The 17,382-nt window shown below is 49.9% G+C and overlaps 1 protein-coding gene across 1 annotated transcript in view; it reads left to right on the top strand.

Moving 5' to 3' along the window:
* IGF2R (insulin like growth factor 2 receptor) overlaps positions 1-17,382 on the top strand; it is a 96,831-nt gene that overhangs the window by 38,541 nt on the left and 40,908 nt on the right. Inside the window, exons 7-17 of the mRNA XM_081829265.1 lie at positions 102-207; positions 3,043-3,205; positions 3,383-3,557; positions 4,389-4,492; positions 9,691-9,855; positions 12,407-12,547; positions 13,743-13,883; positions 14,993-15,130; positions 15,747-15,894; positions 16,403-16,580; positions 17,215-17,330. Of these exons, the coding sequence (XP_081685391.1) occupies positions 102-207; positions 3,043-3,205; positions 3,383-3,557; positions 4,389-4,492; positions 9,691-9,855; positions 12,407-12,547; positions 13,743-13,883; positions 14,993-15,130; positions 15,747-15,894; positions 16,403-16,580; positions 17,215-17,330 (1,575 nt within the window). The remainder of the gene's footprint in view (positions 1-101; positions 208-3,042; positions 3,206-3,382; positions 3,558-4,388; positions 4,493-9,690; positions 9,856-12,406; positions 12,548-13,742; positions 13,884-14,992; positions 15,131-15,746; positions 15,895-16,402; positions 16,581-17,214; positions 17,331-17,382) is intronic.

Below are 17,382 nucleotides of genomic sequence, written 5' to 3' on the forward strand. Positions count from 1 at the left end.
CCCCTGGCCCCCAACTGAGTGAGCTGAATGCTCAGGGCAACAGATCAATTTGAGTGTAGTTCATACTTTATAACACTCTTTCCTCAACGTGTATTATTCAGGCTTGTCCTGAGTTACGTGAAAGAAGGGGCTGGGGAGCTAGACTTCTGTGACGGTCACAGCCCGGCGGTGACGATCACGTTTGTCTGCCCGTCGGAGCGCAGAGAGGTGAGTGGCTTGTCTTTGGAGGACTTTCCAGCAGCGCACGTTAGCGTGGGCTGTCTAGGAGAGCGCATCTAGGGGTGGGGCGGGGCGGTGGGTCTGGGGGCAGGAGAGGGGGAGCGAGAAAGCGGCAGCCACGGTGGAATATCCGGGAAGACGTGCTTCCTGGGGTCGACTCTCCTGCACATGTGAGGGTCTCCGGGGGACAGCAGCTTGACGTTTGCTATTTCTCACCAACCTGGAGGGGCCCCTGCGTGTGTTGATGCAGGATGGTGTGTTGATGGAGGATGGCGTTTTCTAGTTTGTGTGAGATGATTTTAAGTGATTCATGGAAAGATTTTTAAAATTTATATAGTAATGCTGATTTGAATGACTGTTTGAAAAGCCATATATATAGTTTCAAACCTGTGATTTCCTAGCTAGTATTTGTTAGGATGAGGCAAGGTAAAAATAGCTGATTGGTTTATAGAAACATAGTACGAAATGAGTGGAACAGATGGTGTGCAGCCCTGGCCGAACTTCTGCGGGCCAGTGGCCGGAGTTTGGGGGCTACTCAGGTAGGAGAGTCCTGGCCAGAAGGAAGGTTCTTACTCGAGGGTCTCACAGTGGGGCGTTTCAGCCCCTCCTCCCACACTCGCAAGCGGGTGCCTGACCCTGTCCTCTGGCTGTTCACTCACTTCTAGCACACTTTTAAACTCCTCGCGGGTAGGGCCGGAGTCTGGTTGTCCTTGGGCCCATGCCTGGCCGTGTTGCACGTGTCCGTTGCTGTTCGAGTGTTCTAGCAGGTGCGGGGTGCTGATGGAAGGGAGATAGCCTCCGGGGAGGAAGGGCAGGGCTTTCCTCTCATTTATTTCTGTCTCCTCATAATAGAATGAAGGAGGAGGAGCTGAATTCTTTGGCGAGGGAAGCGAGCTCCCCCTCCCCACAAACAAACATGGAATTTGGTCTGGTTTCTTGCTGGCAGCTGGCCTGTTTTGTGGGGGGGGATGTGGAGACAGAGTGTAGGCCAGGCCAGCTTTCCGTTTTATGTCCGCAGACTTGCAGGGCCACGTGGCGTCCGCTTAGCAAAGACCTGACTGATGAGCGGTCAATGTGAGCTCTGAAGGTGAATGTTAGGGAACATTTGTGGACACTTGCTGATGTGGGGTGAGAGTCTTCAAGCCCCATGAGACAGGTGTTCCAAGCTGGCCGGGGTCTTTGTGTTGCCCTTTCCTCCCTGTATGTTCAGGGAGGAGCGGTTCATTCCACCACAGTGAGGCGAATCGGGAGTTTCCCTCCTTTCTTTTCCCTGGGATACAGGGTGCTTGGTGGCATTAGGAAAGGAGGCCGGTTTGTTTTTTGTGGAGTGAAAGGTTCCATTTCCAGCTTAACTGTTCACCGGACAGAACTGGGTGACATACGACACCTTAGCGCTTGAGGGTTTCTTTAAGTGTTTACACAGGCTTACTGAATGCCCTTAGGAGCTGGAATTTTAGTCAGTGTTCACTTTGTCATATAGACCTTTTTAAAAAAGCTTTATTGAATTTACATACTATAATGTTCCCCTGTTGCAAGTACAACGAAATGGTTATTAGATATTAACCAAATTGTGCAACCACCAGCACGATCGAATGTGAGAACATTCCATCACCCCAGAAGAAACCTTGCGCCCAGGACAGTCACTCCCATTGAACCCCCAGCCCTGGCAGCTGCTAGGTGACTTTCTGTCTCCATGGACTTGCCTTTTCCTCTCTGATGAGTGAACCTTGCTCAGTGGGGCCTTTTGTGCCCGGCTTCACTCACTCGGCGCTCGGCACCCCAGCCCTAGGTGTCCAGCTTCCCCAGGCCAGGTGGTTAAAGCCTCGATTTTGAGTCAGAACTGGACTTGCAGCTCTGTGTCTTACTAAGTTGTGACCTGTGTGTGTAGCCCTGGTGCTTCGTCCCGTGCCTGGCACAGGGCAGGCGCTCAAGAAACGTTTGCCGTGGGCGCCTGGGTGGCTCAGTCGTTAAGCGGCTGCCTTCGGCTCAGGTCATGATCCCAGGGTCCTGGGATCGAGTCCCACATCAGGCTCCCTGCTCAGCGGGAAGCCTGCTTCTCCCTCTCCCACTCCCCCTGCTTGTGTTCCTGCTCTCGCTCTCTCTGTCAAATAAATAAATAAAATCTTTAAAAAAAAAAAAAAGAAACGTTTGCCGAGGGGTATTTCCTGGAAGCGGCAAGGCTATTCCTGGTACGAAGACCAGCGAGGCCTTTCTCCCAAAGATGGTGGGAGAGGGTGCACTGCGCTCTGGTCAGCAGTGATTGCATCCTTCCCTGTTCACCCCAAACACGAGCATCTGAGCTCACATTTGTAAAAGCAGGTCTTTGGCAGAATTTGGGTTTGTGGCGGGTGATGCCCTGGCTTCCCCCAGGGGCAAGAGCAGATTCAAGGACCGGTGAGGTGTGTCCGAGACCCCCTTTGACAACCTGAAGAAAGGAGTTACGGACCATCTCCCCAGACACACACACACGGTGACTTCTACTCAGCTTGGGGGTTCATCTGGCCAGCTCCCTTCAGCTCCGATAGAAAGGAGGGAATAGACCATGTGCCTTCACAAGTCATGGCTGCTTGCGGAGGCTGTGGCTGTCGGGTGATGTCGAGTCCAGGCTGGACCTCGGGTGTGACTCTGAAAGAGACAAGAACAGTTGCAAGTAAACAGGGTGGTTATATGCCAAGTGCTGGAACTGTGTTAGGGGTAGTTATCATTCAGAAACAGGAACGGAAGAATGTAAAAACCCAACAACGTACCTTTGAGCTTTTCAGAAGTATGGAAAATCTGCATTTAAAAACACTAATTTTGCTCCTTTCAAATTGTTTCTGATAGGGCACCATTCCCAAGCTCACAGCAAAATCCAACTGCCGCTACGAAATTGAGTGGATCACTGAGTATGCGTGCCACAGAGATTATCTGGAAAGTAAAACCTGCTCTCTGAGCAGCGAACAGCATGACATCACCATTGACCTCCAGCCACTCCGACAGGATGGAGGTGAGGGGTGCTTTGAAATGAAGCAGGAAGGGGGAACGTGTGCAGAGGGGCCCACTTCGCCTCTGCCCCTGGGTGGATGTTTCCGAAAGGGGCTCGGGTGTGCTTGAAGTGATGCCCTCACCCTCTAGCACCTGTGGACCTAACAGAGCCTCTCCTCCTGTATTCCTCTTTCTTTAGCTCTGTCCTCCTCTTACTACGCTTCAGATGGAAAGGAATATATGTTTTATTTGAATGTCTGTGGAGAAGTTGAAGTACCGTTCTGTAGTAAGAAAGAAGCCGCCATTTGCCAAGTAAAGAAGAATGAACCCTCTCAAATCAAAGTAGCAGGAAAATACCAGAATCAAACCCTCCGGTGTGTAAACAGTAATTTTCAAGTGCATTGTGTCTGTTCTTGTGAAACATAACCGACTCCCCTTGTCTCCTTCCTCCTTCCATTTTCCATAAAGTACAGGCAGGTCCGTTAAGCCAGCATTCCTTCCTGTTTGACGTAGGCGAGTTGCCATTTGTCACTGAACCTGGCTTTCCAATAGGACTGTTTTCTGTGAAAACTGTTCGTTTTATCATCTGGTGTGTGTAAGGAACCACGGTGTAGGAAAGGTATTTAATCAGTTGAAGAGTTGATTTGGCCTTTGTATTTTAAAATGCGTTTTTCTGAGGAGTTCTGATTTTTCCCTGGCAGTTTGAGAATCTGAAATGCCGTTAGCATTACATCAAAGTTTGAAACAACTAAGAAAACACATTCAGTACAATTCCTGTGACCCTTAATTTGGTAGCTATCTTCACAAAAGCGTTATGAAAATGTAGCTCTCTGCAAATGAGTATTGTCCAGGATCCCTCAGGTAAGACTGTGTTTACGGCAGCTGCTACATACACTGTGTGTTTCTTGGGCCTTATTTATTTTGTACAAAATCCAAAACAAGAGTGGAAGAGTTTTCATGCTCACAGCAAAACCTTCAGTGCTTTCTTCCAACCAGCTATTACTTTGAAGTAAGAGGACGACAAGCCCATACATTTGGAACTCATTTCCTTTAGACGTTTTTCCCCAGCTGGGCAGAGAGCTTGCTGTTTTATGTCAGTCCTGATTTGTTGACGGTATGCAAAAGGCTTCATGTAGAAACGTGTAACAATTCAAGTTTCTTTCTTGGTTCTCCCAAACCCGTGTCTGTGTGTTGCAAACATCTAGGTACTCCGACGGAGACCTCACCTTGATCTATTCTGGAGGGGACGAATGCAGCTCTGGGTTCCAGCGGATGAGCGTCATAAACTTCGAGTGCAATAAGACGGCAGGTGAGTGCCGGCGGTCTGTCCTTGCCCTTTGCAGTGATGGGAGCATGTGTGTTCTTGGGAGCGGCGTGCAGACGGACCAGGCAGACCTTCTCCTTTGGACGTGACCACCTCTGGTCCCCAGACGAGGTTGCTCTCTTGGAGCGGGCAGGAGTACCCCTTCCATCCCACCCCACCCACGACACACACATCCTGTTTCCATTTTCCTCTGCTCTCTGTTTGTTTTGGGAAGGGGCCCAGCACTGGGCTTGCTGGGAAAGCGTTTCTGTCTTGAATTCTGGCTTGCACCGAAGTGAGTGCTGGTCCAGCAGGGTGGGTTTACTCCCTACCCTCGAGGGGTGGTCACTAAAGAGCTCTTCTTTTCTGAAGTTAGTCTCAAGACGACTCTTTATGCAAACGAGTGGCCCAAATGAGTGGCCCTGTGGTGGAGGCTGGACATGGGGGATTGCAAGAGGTCACCGGGCAAGTTTAAGTGGAACGTTTGGTTTTTCTGAGAGATTAGGATAAGCTTTCTTGAGGTCATAATGGCGCCAGCAGTTCAGAAAGCCGTGCTGCGGTCCGTATCTTGAAGCTCTCGGGCGCAGTCTGCATCTGCAGCGAAGTGATGGGATCCCATCATCATCAGAGAGCCGTCCCGTCCGTCAGCGTCCAGGCTGGGACCCCAGGTGTGTGCAGGCGGACTGAGCCTCTACATGGAGCTCTTGTTTTGGAGCTGGCCCGGTTCCAGTCGGCCGTATAGCCGCAGAACGGCCGCAGAGGCTCGAGAGGCTGCCCCACCCCTGAGGGTCCTTCTGGCTCTTCGTTCTGTTTGTTTTTTGCGTTTCTATGGCAGAGCTTAGACCAGCGGTCATGAGGCAGGTTCCTCTGTGATTCAGCAGGGGCTCAGGGAGAGGCAACTGCAAACGGTGTGCCTGTTCTAGAACCTCGAGCCTATGACGGTGAAGGGGGCCAGGGAGGTTGTGACGGGCACCAGGCTCTAATAAATTGCCTCGGGAACAGGCGAGGAAGGATCCTGGAGTAGAGCAGACGGGAAGGCTTTAAATCAAAGTGCCCTTCACTCCTGCCGCCCCCCCTGCCGCCTTCACCTCTGCTTGTCTTCCCAGAGCGTGCACTCCAGTCTCACCCTGGAATCTGCTTGCTGGCCCTTTTGATAACATCCACATTCAAGTGGATTTGCTCAGCATACATTTTGTCCTTATCTATCTGCTTAGACCCCATGAGGCCCAAGGATACCGTAATGGCTGTGCGCTTTCCAGGCGCTCAGACTGGGAGTATAGAGGGAGAGACGGCACGGTGCCCGGAGGGCGGGTCGTGCAGGCTGGACCAGGGCTGCGGGCGAGTGTTGCACCCCGGACCTTGTCAGGAGGGAGGCAGCGAGTTAGTGGTTTGGGGTGTGGACAACGAGGAGGATCAGGGCTGTCAGGGAAAGAGGAGGTGCTGCTTGGTGAGCTCTGTGGGCCGAGTCGGAGTAAGTCAGGCACGCAAGTAGGGTGGCTGTGGGGACCAGTCTCTGTGGCAGAGGGAGCAGCTCATGCAAAGGCCTGAGTGTGGGCAGGTGTGACTGGGTCAGAGCTTCGGATTCAGAATGCACATGGCTAAAGATGACCCTCAAATGGAGGGTGAGAAATTTGTACGTCCTGCAGAGGAGTTGGATTTTCTGTAGAAATCAGTGTGGAGTCCCCAGGACTTGAGGTGGAGGGTGAATGACTCTGGTTTGGGTGCCTCTCGCATGTGGTTTGAATGCCCCCCTGCTGCCCTCCCCAGACCCCCCATCTTTCTTCCATCCTTCTCACCTCTTCAGGCTTTTAGGGGACTGTCTCTGAAGTCCAGCCCTTTCACTATGTCCCCAGGCCTGGGAAATGCACCCTGCTCCTCACGCTGTGTCCCCAGGCCTTCAGGCCCCCGGGCGCCCGCCCTCCCTTGCTGGCCGAGCCGCTTTGCTGTTGGCCAACTCCTGTGGTTCAAGTCTCCCTCCGACCTTGTCGTTACCCCTTTTGGCCCCATTCTGTTCTGGGCTTTTTATAAATGACTTGGCTGAGATCTTTGCGCGCACACTGATCTCATTTGGGCATGCTGGGAAGATAGAATAATGATCTAAAAAGATCCCAGCAGGTGAGGAGGATATTGAGAAGGGTACATAGTCTGGGACTGCTAGGAAGAGGCGCCAACACTCAAGGCTTGTGCTGGAACATGCTGGCGCTTGAAAAAAGCGCTAACGGCCATTTTTTCCTCTTTTATCTTTATTACTAAAGGTTTTCAAACATACAAGTAGAACATTACGATGAAAATTTATATGCTCACTGCTCTTTATTGAACAGTTGCTAATGTTTTGCCAAATTTGCTTCATACAAACTCTACGTCACCACTGACGGATCAGAACATTCCACCCCGTGTCCGTTCCTTCACGTGACCTCAGGGCCTTTATCAGACCTGACAGGATTCACAGAGATGTCCTCATGCCAAAAACTCAGTGTCTTCCTAGGCTGTTTTAGTTAGGATGGTGGCAAGAAGACCAGACAGGGAGATGTTAGATGTTTTGTGAGAGGTTTTGAGCCTGCTCTCAGGCTGGAGTAGGGTCATAAAATATTTACGACTCCTTCCAGCTCCATGATTCAGTCCTTCAAACTTTGGAGCAGACTGTGTACTGTAAAAGTTATTTCATTATTATTGTGTTCAATCTTAAGTTTAGAGTTCTTAGAGAAAAATCCCTTGGTGGATTTTGTTTATTTGGATAAATGTAATAATGTGATTTTTGTATGTGAATGGCTGTTAATTGGTTATGTGATATAACGTGGTTTATAGTTTAAGTTGGATGTTCTAGAGTTATATATGTTCACGAATCTAGGGCTTATGCATTTTTAAGACAGAGGTGCATACGTTTGTTTTTGAGCCTGTATATGTGCACACATATACACAGCCATTCGTTTCAGCAGCTAACATCGAGTTTGCTGTAATGGGACACTTACTGTTGGTGATCTTGTCAGATAAGGACATGAAATCGCTCTTTTTGGACGAGTGATATATTGGAATAGGCTGGTACAGAGGTACCCACAGATTTAATGGACTCACTCCGTTAAGGGTTTATTTTCTTTAGTTGAGTGCAGGTCGTCGGAGGTGCTGGTGGCGGGGCTCGGCTCTGCGTGCTCCTCTCGTGCGTCCCATCCCGTGGTGTTGCTGTCTGTAGACTTGGCCTCCAAGGACTCTGCAGAATGGGAACGGCATTTTTTAAAAGATGGGCTGGAACTAAGTGGCATGGCCCAACTTTGGAGGCAGGGAGGCTGGGCAATGCAGTTTAGCTGCACAGCTAGAAGGAGAATTAAACCAGTGTGGTGCGTGGGTAGCTTTGTCTTTGCCATCGCATGAGGTGGAACGGTGCTGTAGGCAGAGGGTGACTGGGTTCTGCTGCAGGAATCCATTTTCCCCTGAGCCGGCGAGTTTCATTTTTCTAAAATTCATTGAATAATGAAATAATACACCAGTGATTATTGAAAACTAGCGCTCCCTCAAGCAGTAAATTTCAGATGCAGAACCAGCTCCAAAGTGGGGATGGATTCTCGAACCATTCCTAGTATTATTTAATGATTTGTGAACTTACTGGTGAAAGAGAAATGCAGCGAATATGTCAAGTTTGTCGGAAACACAAATCTTTTCCAGGTAGTGAAATGCAAACCCAACAGGTCCAGCAGGAGTAAGCTGCTCGTCCTTCCATCCTGTGGGCGGGGTGAAGAGGTGCTGTTGGGGTCCGCGGTTGGGGTAGCACGCATGGAGGGAGGCCCCAGCGGTCCCAAACGGGGCCGGGGGGGGGGCTCTTTGTTGTCAGAAGGGAAGCTGGGAGTGCTGCATCTTAAAAAGAATGGCTTAAAGTACATACATTTAAAAGAAAAAAAGAAAGAAAAAAACCCCACAGTAGTGTAGGGAAGTATTGCTTGTGGTTATGGTTATGAGCCTGGCTCTGGGGCCAGACTGTCTGGGTCTGAATCCCGACTCCTTTGCTTCTAGCTATAAGACTGTACGCAAATTATTTACCCCCCCCCCCTTAATCTGCAAAAATGGGGCTGAAACTGTATCTGTGCCGTGGCATTAAATATGCCAAGATCTATCAGGTCCTCAACCCTGAGCCTGTTTTCTGCAGACCTCCTGCCTGTAGCCCTTTGATGCTCAGTGCCTGGTTCAGGTTGTGCTCCGTACACCCTAGCTGCTCTTGCTGGTATTACAATTACAATGTTTATAATATTAAAGACTTAAGAGAAATTACAATCAAAACATCATTTGCCCTTGGTACAAAATATTATTTCCCTTTGCTTTAGAACATTGTGCACTTCAGGGCACCAAACCTCAAGAAAGGCAAATCATGTAGGAGGTCCAGAGGAGGATTATTAAACCATCAAGGGGCGGAAAACAGAGCTCCGTGCCAGCCGTCTACCAGCTTGGAAAGCTGAGGGGTAGTATTTCTAGTAAGGGAAAAATGACCAGAGTTTGCCGAATCCCAGGCTACGTGGATCAGGGAAGTGGCCTATGAAGAGCTGGCTTTCAGGGCTCCCTGGAGGTGTGGCGCGCAGCGTATGGATTATGGTAGGGTGCTGGAGGCAGCCGCTCCGATGAAGGCCTGGGGCTCAAGGATGCTGGAATGCCGGCAGGCATGCCTCTGGCTTTGGGAGGTGACGTGGGCCTCCGCACAGTTCAGTGGGGTAGCTCTACACTCTCACTCTTTCTTTTCTGGTTAGGGATGAATCTCCGGGAACTCGCCCTGCCCGAAATTGCATCATAAAGCCAGAGGCGCTCCTGGGGCTCGAGCTCTGGTCTCTGTCCGCCTTCTGGTGAATCCCTGTCGTCTGACGCAGAGGATACTCATGCGCCTGTGCGGGGGCTGACCACAGCCCGTGTGCAGCAAGCCCTGCCTGGTGGCTTACATGTTCCTTGTTAGGCACCCACAGTGAATGTGTTGTAAACAGCCTGATGGCTTACTAAGACCGTCTTACCGAGGTGGAAGGGACACAGGCCTGCTATTGAGGGGTTTATGATTGTCTGAAACGCAAGAGAAGCCTCTCTAACCTCTGACCCCTCTGATGACCCCAAAGCCTCAGCTTTGGGTTTGGGACTTGAGTTTAACTGCCCAGTTGGCATTGGTGGCCAATGGGCTGACTAGGTTTTGGTTACATATAATGAAGTGTTTTTTTCCCCCCCCTTCTCAAATTGCACAGGTAATGATGGGAAAGGAGCTCCTGTATTCAGTGGGGAGGTAGATTGCACCTACTTCTTCACGTGGGACACGAAGTACGCCTGTGTGAAGGAGAAGGAGGATCTCCTCTGCAGTGTGGCCGACGGGAAGAAGCGGTACGACCTGTCTGCGCTGGCTCGGCACTCAGGTAGGGCTTGCGCGCCGTGGGGCTCCATCTGCCTGTTCACAGGAACCTTCTCTTGCCTCTTTCCCTGTGAAAACATTTGGAAATGCTGTTGCTTTTTTCTTCAACTGTCAACAAATTGTATCCTGGCCTTGTCCCTCTTTTCACAAAGCAGTCGTACAAATTATTAGGAATTATGCTGACTTAGGAGGCAAAATACCTGAGTTTGAGCTTGGCATGACTCTTCTCATTGGGATGCCCTGGGCTAATCTTACCCTAGTTTAGTAAAAACTGCCAAGTCCCAGGTCTTGTACTCTGTGATTAGGAAGTTTTTTATTTTAGATCTACATTCTTGTTGTTAAGAAAGTAGATCTTGAAAGTTCTCTCTCTCTCACACACACACACACGTATCTGTGTATGGTGATGGATGGTAATTAAACGTGGGGGTTCTCCCACACACAGCCTGCACACAGATCAGGTCAGGATGTCGTCCACCTAAAACGACTGCCGTGTTCCATGTCACTTACATCTCAGTTAAAAAGAATAAAAAGTTCTGCAGCAGGCTTCAAGCAGGCCGTGTTTCCACCTCGCCCCAGCCTGTCGGGCTCTGAGGGTCGGACCCTCGGTGTGAAGGCCGATGCGGCTGGGGTCGGTCTGTCTTTTGACCCTGTGCTCTCCCCTTTTGTCTCACCGTCTCTTCCCATCTCTAAGGTGGGGTCAGCATTCCCTGTCTCACCTCAGATGCTTGTGGGGCCGAAAGGAGAATGAGTGTGGGAGCCCTTGGATGCTGTGTCCCTTGCCACATCTATGTGACGTGGTCTGTCCCCGAGGCCTGCCATCACAGTAGAGACCTGCCGAGCTGGAGATCTGCTCAGCAGGTGTTGTTGAGCACTGGTTACGTGGCAGGTGCAGACCAGGTCCTGGGGATATGGCAGCAAACCTGGCGGGCATGACCCTTGCCCCAGGCCTTCAAACTTCACAGGGGGCCGAGAGACCGAGTGCTAAGAATCAGGGTTCCCAAGAGGGAAGCAGAATCGAGTTGGGACATTTTTAGTTTCACCGTTTCAGCAGCCCTGGAATTAGGTGTAAGTAGAAGCAAATTGCATCTGTAGAGATAATATCTGAGGTAGAGAGAATGCTTGCCTAGAGTCACAGAATTACCCGTGCGTAGGAGTGATTACTCATGGGTTCTGAGTCCCCATCTGGTTTGGACAGCATAATATTAGAAAAAGGAATTCCTCACTTGTAAGGATCGTCGGAGAGCTTCTTTTTGGCACGAGACCTCTGTAAATGTTCAGTGTTGGTGAATTGCCTCGGAAGCAAATGTTCTTTGTGTGTTAGTAGCGCAGCGCCCGCTCAGCGGGAATGGTGCCATGGTTCAGTGCGGTACATATGTGTTCGTGAAGAGATCGGCTTTGTGCGCTGGAAAGAGAGCACGGTGTTGTGCGTGGTTCTGAGTGAGTTGTCTGTCTTCTGCGGGCCTCGGCTTTGTCACAGTAAACTGGGTGGTGCAGTTAGGTCCCTTTGTCCAGCACTGTTGTTTAAACATCACCGAGTACAGGACACACATGGGGCCCTAAGGGATGCAGAGACACACGCACTCACGCAGCGGACGCATGCCACCGCCCGGGCCCTCCAGGGACCTGGGCATTTCTGCAGGATTCACGCAGACCGTTCAGGATGCTCTTAGAACTCCTTCCTTGCTAGCTTAAACAGTCCTCCTGTCTTACGGCTTGTCAGCCCACCCCACTCCCCCTGTCCTTGTCCCTATTTGTCTTTGCATGGCTTCCAATGGGTTCTTCTCGGTTGTTGACATTGGCACATAGCTTTTCAGAGTAACTGTTACTCTGACGAGCGGTGGGCTGTCCCGCCTGAACCCCAGCGTCCTGTCCATAAAAGGAGTGCCTTCAGTCTCTGTACGCCCTTCACACGCATTTCTAATTCATCCCTTTGGCCACTCGTTACGGGACGCCTCCGATGTGTGCCGGTCCTGCTCTTAGCGCTTACGTGTGCTCCTTCGGCCTTCTGTGGTGTTTTGGTCCTGTTCATACATGACTGGCTCACAAGCTGTTTGAGCTCAGGGACCGACGTGTCTTGTTAGATTCCAGAAACAAAGCATGGCCCGCACTCGGTCTGCTGGTGTGGAAGAGGGGGCAGGTGCTTTTAACCTTCCTGGTGGTTGGAGGAGGGCGCGGGACTGATGGCGTGGTGCTCTGCCCCTTGTAAGGCACGGGCTGCCAGCCAGATTTGCTTTTCCATTTCTGATTTCACACTTCGGTGCTTGGGAAAGTTTCGCTGTTCGATTCTCTCTCCCTACCCCCTGGTAAGCCTACTCTTCTGAGGAGGTATTGGGCCATGCTTTGTTACTATCACGTGAGGTGAGGAGCCTGAGGGTCTCGGTGAATTTCTGTGCCTTTGGTCTGCCTGCGTCCAGAAACGTGAGTGCCTGAGGTTTAGGGACTACATGCTTGATGAGCTTTGGGCCTTTTCCTTTGGCTTAATCACCATTTATGGTGTGACTCACAGAGAAATAATCACTGCCTTTGGCTAAAAGTTTTTTTTTTTTAAATTACAGAACCGGAACAGAATTGGGAAGCTGTGGATGGCAGTCAGAGGGAAACAGAAAAGAAGCACTTCTTCATTAATATCTGCCACAAAGTGCTTCAGGAAGGCCAGGCCAGAGGCTGTCCTGAAGATGCGGCCGTGTGCTCTGTTGGTGAGTTGTGCCCAGAGCGGGATCCCGGTAGTGGTTTCCCCAGAGGCGCGTGGGACTCCGCTGCATCCAGTTTGGAGCGAATTAGAGAATCTTCCTGTGGTTTGTCAGTCTCCTCTCTCTGGGTTCAGCATATACAGGATGGGGAGGAAAAAAAGTTCATGACTCACACGTAGGTAACTGCTTGGTGTGCTCTAGAAACTGGCGCTCCGCTGTCCTGAAGTTGGCCAGAGGCTTCTGAGGTCAGCTAATGCCGTAACTGGGAACAGAAAGAGCCAGGCTGGGAATTACTTGGTTATCTTTCCCCTTTGTAACTTGAAGAATAACATTGCCAGTATTTGTGTAAAACTGATTGTGAGTTTTTAACGCTTTACTGCCCGTGATTGTTAAGTTACGGCTTTAGACAAGGGGCACCTCGCTGTACGCTCCTTAGAAGAGTCCTTGTGCCCCTTGGGTTCCTTTTGCTGTAATTCTGTCGGTCCTGTGGTTTTCCTGCAGAGACTGCGTAGTTTGATACAGACGTTTCGCACGTTAGTTGTCTGCCACTTCAGACTCACCTGGAAAATGAGAGGCAGGGAGAGTAATCAGAATCTGTTACGATTAGATAAGGAGTTAGGAACCCAGGTTGGGTTTTAGGAATTACCCCGATATTCCGAATTGCTGATGTGTCTTTCGAAGCAGGTCCGGGCATGCCCGTGCGTCTGGGTAAGCAGGACTGGGGACGGTTTCAGGGCCTCATAGTAAAGTCAGCTGACCCAAGAATGAAGTAGTCACCTTCCTGGCTTGCTGGACAGGTTCAGTTGTTTCTGCTTTGGTCCTGGGACAAACTCTAGCCTCTTGGTTGTGCTTTCAAAAGACCTTGTGTCTCAGGGGAGCCGAGGCCCTGGAAATAGGGGCACCCTGGGATGGTGTGACATGCAACCTTGCTGTCTGCCTCTCGTGCCCACGGAGCAGGACGTTGTTTATCATTACTGCCCTGTCTCCCTGAGCCTTGGGGTGGCTTTGGCGTCCTCAGTGTGGCTGCATGGCCCGGCCAAACCTGTCCCTTGAGAAAAACCCACCGACCACGGGGCCAGGCTGGGCAGGTTGGGGAAGGGGCCATGGCACCCCTGCTGGGTCCTGGCTGACATGTTTGTAACTCTTCTCTGGGTCATTATCATTTTTAATCATGTCTTCTGTTTTTTCCCCTTTTTTCCAGATAAGAGTGGATTTAAAAGTCTAGGCAAGTTTATTTCTTCTCCCACAAAAGAGAGAGGGAACCTTCAGCTCTCGTATTCAGATGGTAGTGACTGTGGCCACAGGAAAATAACAACTAACATAACACTCATCTGCAAGCCAGGTGAGCACTTTTGAAAAAGGGAAGAGGTGACATGTTGTGGTGGCTTTTGCTCCGGGTGAGCCTGCATCCTTCGTTTCTCTGTTTCTCACAGGCCACTGCTCAGAGGGGGAGGTAGAAAGGGGTCGTGTTGTGTACATTTCCGGTTCTAGAACCTTCAGTGGTGGTCTGTGGGATTTGAGCCCCCAACCCCCACCCAAAACCAGTCCAGAAATGGAGAAACCATATGGTGTCGAGAGCGTCATGTTGCAATTTTCCAAATGAGTTATGGGTCTCAGCGTGGCTTCCTCTTCCTCAGGACTGATACCGAGCGGCCGTGTCGGCTGCTTAACTTCCTCCAAAGGGGGAAAATCGTAAGCGCTTGAAAAATATTGTCCGTGATCTCACCCTTTAAACACAATGCTCTTCTTCACTTATCTTTATTTATAGGTTTACATTGTTTTTACAGGGTCAAAATCTGTATATATTCAGACATTTTTTTTCAACGTTCCTCAAAACATGGCATTTTGTGAATACTCTTCTGTGTTCTGCAATTATATTAATAATTTTTAGGGACTTCCTTGTTGATAATGGCTTGGTCTTACTATTTTTAAACGTTTCCCCTATTGTTGGATTAATAGCGTGTTTCCAGGGCTGGTGATTGTGCTGTTGCAGATCCCTTGTCCGCCTCCTGTTGAAATATTTTCTTTGGATAAATGCCCAGCTGTGGGATAAGGTCAAGGGCTAGGACTGTTTTTTGTTTTTGAGTGTTTTTCGAATTGTGGTGGAATACATGCAGAATTTACCATGTTTAAGAAACTGTCGTAAAATGCACATAACACGAAATTCAACATTTTGGCCTTCCTAAGGTGCCCGGTTCAGTGGCATGAAGCACATGCACAGCGTTGTGTAGCCATCACCACCATCTGCCTCCAGAACGTTCTCATCTTCCCAGACAGACTCTGTCCTCACTGGACACGAGCTCCCCACCCCGGCCCCTGGCACCCGCCCTTCTTTCTTGCCGCTGCAGGTTTGACTACTCTAAGAACCTCATGCCGGCGGAATCCCAGTATTTGTGGGAGTATTTTTAGTTGAGGACCGATTAGTGATACCTTTGTCTTCCTCGCTGGCAGGTGATCTGGAAAGCGCTCCGGTGTTGAGAACCTCTGAGGATAATGGCTGCTTCTATGAGTTCGAGTGGCATACGGCCGCAGCCTGCGTGCTGTCGAAGACGGAGGGCGAGAACTGCACGGTCTTTGACTCCCAGGCAGGTGCGTGCCCGCACAGCACCTTGGTGGTCGGCTGCCCCCCCGAACGGCTTAGGTTTTTTTTTTTTTTTCCTTGCATATTTTCTTTGAGCGTTTTAGAGATAACCCACTTCAGAATTATACTAATGTTGTTTAACCTAAATTCTGGACGTCTGACATTTGGGGTTGAGATAATGAGAAGCCTACCCCTTCGATGCATGGTAGAGCTAGGTGTGAGCTGAATGCAGAACGTGAGGATCACAAAGAAATCAATGGTGTTTGAAAAGGCTTTTTGCATAAGTTAATGCCCTAGAAACCCGCCTTACAGGTCATTGGATTGTGGTCATCTAGCTTTGAACATACTGGTTGTTTATTCATCCAGCAGTTATGGGCTTTGCATAGGGTTTTTAGGTTAACACAGTAAAACAGGAATGCTAGTGGTGAATCCATCTCCAGGGGAGATGTCCATAAGAGCAGTTCTGGTGGCCCGAAGGGGAAAGCATCTCTTCTGCCATCTTGCGGCTCCCTACCATTGGCCAGTTCCTGGGAAGTCTGTCTTTGAAGCTGTGAGCTTGGACCCACCCTTCTCCCCTGTGGTCCGACTGACCTTACATATGGCATCGTTTTTACTCTTTCTTAGGGTTTTCTTTTGATTTGTCACCTCTCACAAAGAAAAATGGTGCATATAAAATTGAGACAGACAAGTATGACTTTTACATAAATGTTTGTGGTGCGGTGTCTGTGAGTTCTTGTCAGCCGGACTCCGGAGCCTGTCAAGTAGCAAAAAGGCAAGTAACTTACTTTTTAGTTATGGGCTTTCCTTAGGCATCTTGTAATAGCAGATATTTTATTCAGGAGTACGTGTATTCTCTACTGACATCATTGCTTTTCAAGGAGCGTGCAACCCTAAGAAGCCCTGGCCTCAAAACCAGAGGATGCTAGGAGTTGAATTTCCTGGAAAAGGAGCAGGCCGCAGCCTTAGACTTTACCTAATACCTAGTTTCAGTGTAGCCTGCATGTCTCAGTTATTAGATGCACACAGGTCTCTCTGTTCAGTGTGGTAATAGCTCAGGCAGGGTGGTTGTACCTTAAACCAGCCAGACCGAGCGTGGCCTTGGGTCCTGGTGTGGGGGTGCGGCTGCCCTTTGGCCCCACTGCAGACCCTGGTGATCTGCAGCCCTGGGTCATGGACCTCGCCCCCACCCCACCGTGCAGCGGCCTTGCCCCGGTGTCCCAGCATGGCAGCGCTTCTGGCCTTGCTGGCCTTGCTGAGAGACATTTGTTTGCTCATTTTAGTGGTAATAAGGCTTGGAACTTGGGACTGAGTAACGCTAAACTGTCATATTATGATGGGATGATCCAGTTGAACTATAAAGATGGCATGCCCTATAATAATGGAAAGCATACACCGAGAGCTACACTGATCACCTTCCTCTGTGACCGAGAGGCTGGAGTCGGTCTCCCTGAATATCAGGTAGGAGCTGTGTGGTGTGTGCATGTGTGTGGGCTTCCATCATGAGAGCCGGGAGGGAGAGAACGCCAGTCTCATAAAGGCAGGGGGAAAGAAAAAAGTGGGTAGAACAGGGCTTGTGGCTTTTCTGGAATGAAATGTGGTTCTAACCATAGGTGAGGTGTGAGCTATGGTTTTTCCTGGGGAGAAACCATCAACTTGTCTGTCTCCCTGAGACTTAACACAGGAGCCTGTCGTGGCCCTTTTATTTGGAAGCAGAACTATTATTAGTCTGGTTTCCTGGCCAAATCATCCTCTTCTATGATTTTAATTAATCTTCTTAGATTTGCCAGGGTACATAGGCAGTATTCATCTGAGCTGGTTATTCAGTGGGCCATACACCTCGCTGGTAACCCACCACCCTGTTGGTTTTGTGTACGAAACTTGCATCAAAAATCATCCTAATGATACTTAACTGAGGCTAGATTAATTTATTACTGGGAAATCTTCATTTTAATAAGACAAATGTAGACGGGCAAAGTAGACTTTCTTTCCTCTAGTTCTTATTTACAGAAAATGCCCATAAATGCTGGCTTTGTGTTAACATTCCCCTTTCTCTTTGCCATCCCTCCCGTTTCTCTCCTTGTCATGTGATTAGGAGGAAGATAACTCTACCTACAACTTCCGGTGGTACACCAGTTACGCCTGCCCGGAGGAGCCCCTGGAGTGTGTGGTGACCGACCCCTCCACGCTGGAGCAGTACGATCTCTCCAGGTGAGGCCAGGGTCAGCCTGCCCTTGGCCTTGGCCCCGGGCTGGGTCTAGTG

This window comes from Leptonychotes weddellii, chromosome 8, assembly GCF_054177405.1.
Source record: "Leptonychotes weddellii isolate Sample4059 chromosome 8, ASM5417740v2, whole genome shotgun sequence".
Lineage (NCBI taxonomy): Eukaryota > Metazoa > Chordata > Mammalia > Carnivora > Phocidae > Leptonychotes > Leptonychotes weddellii.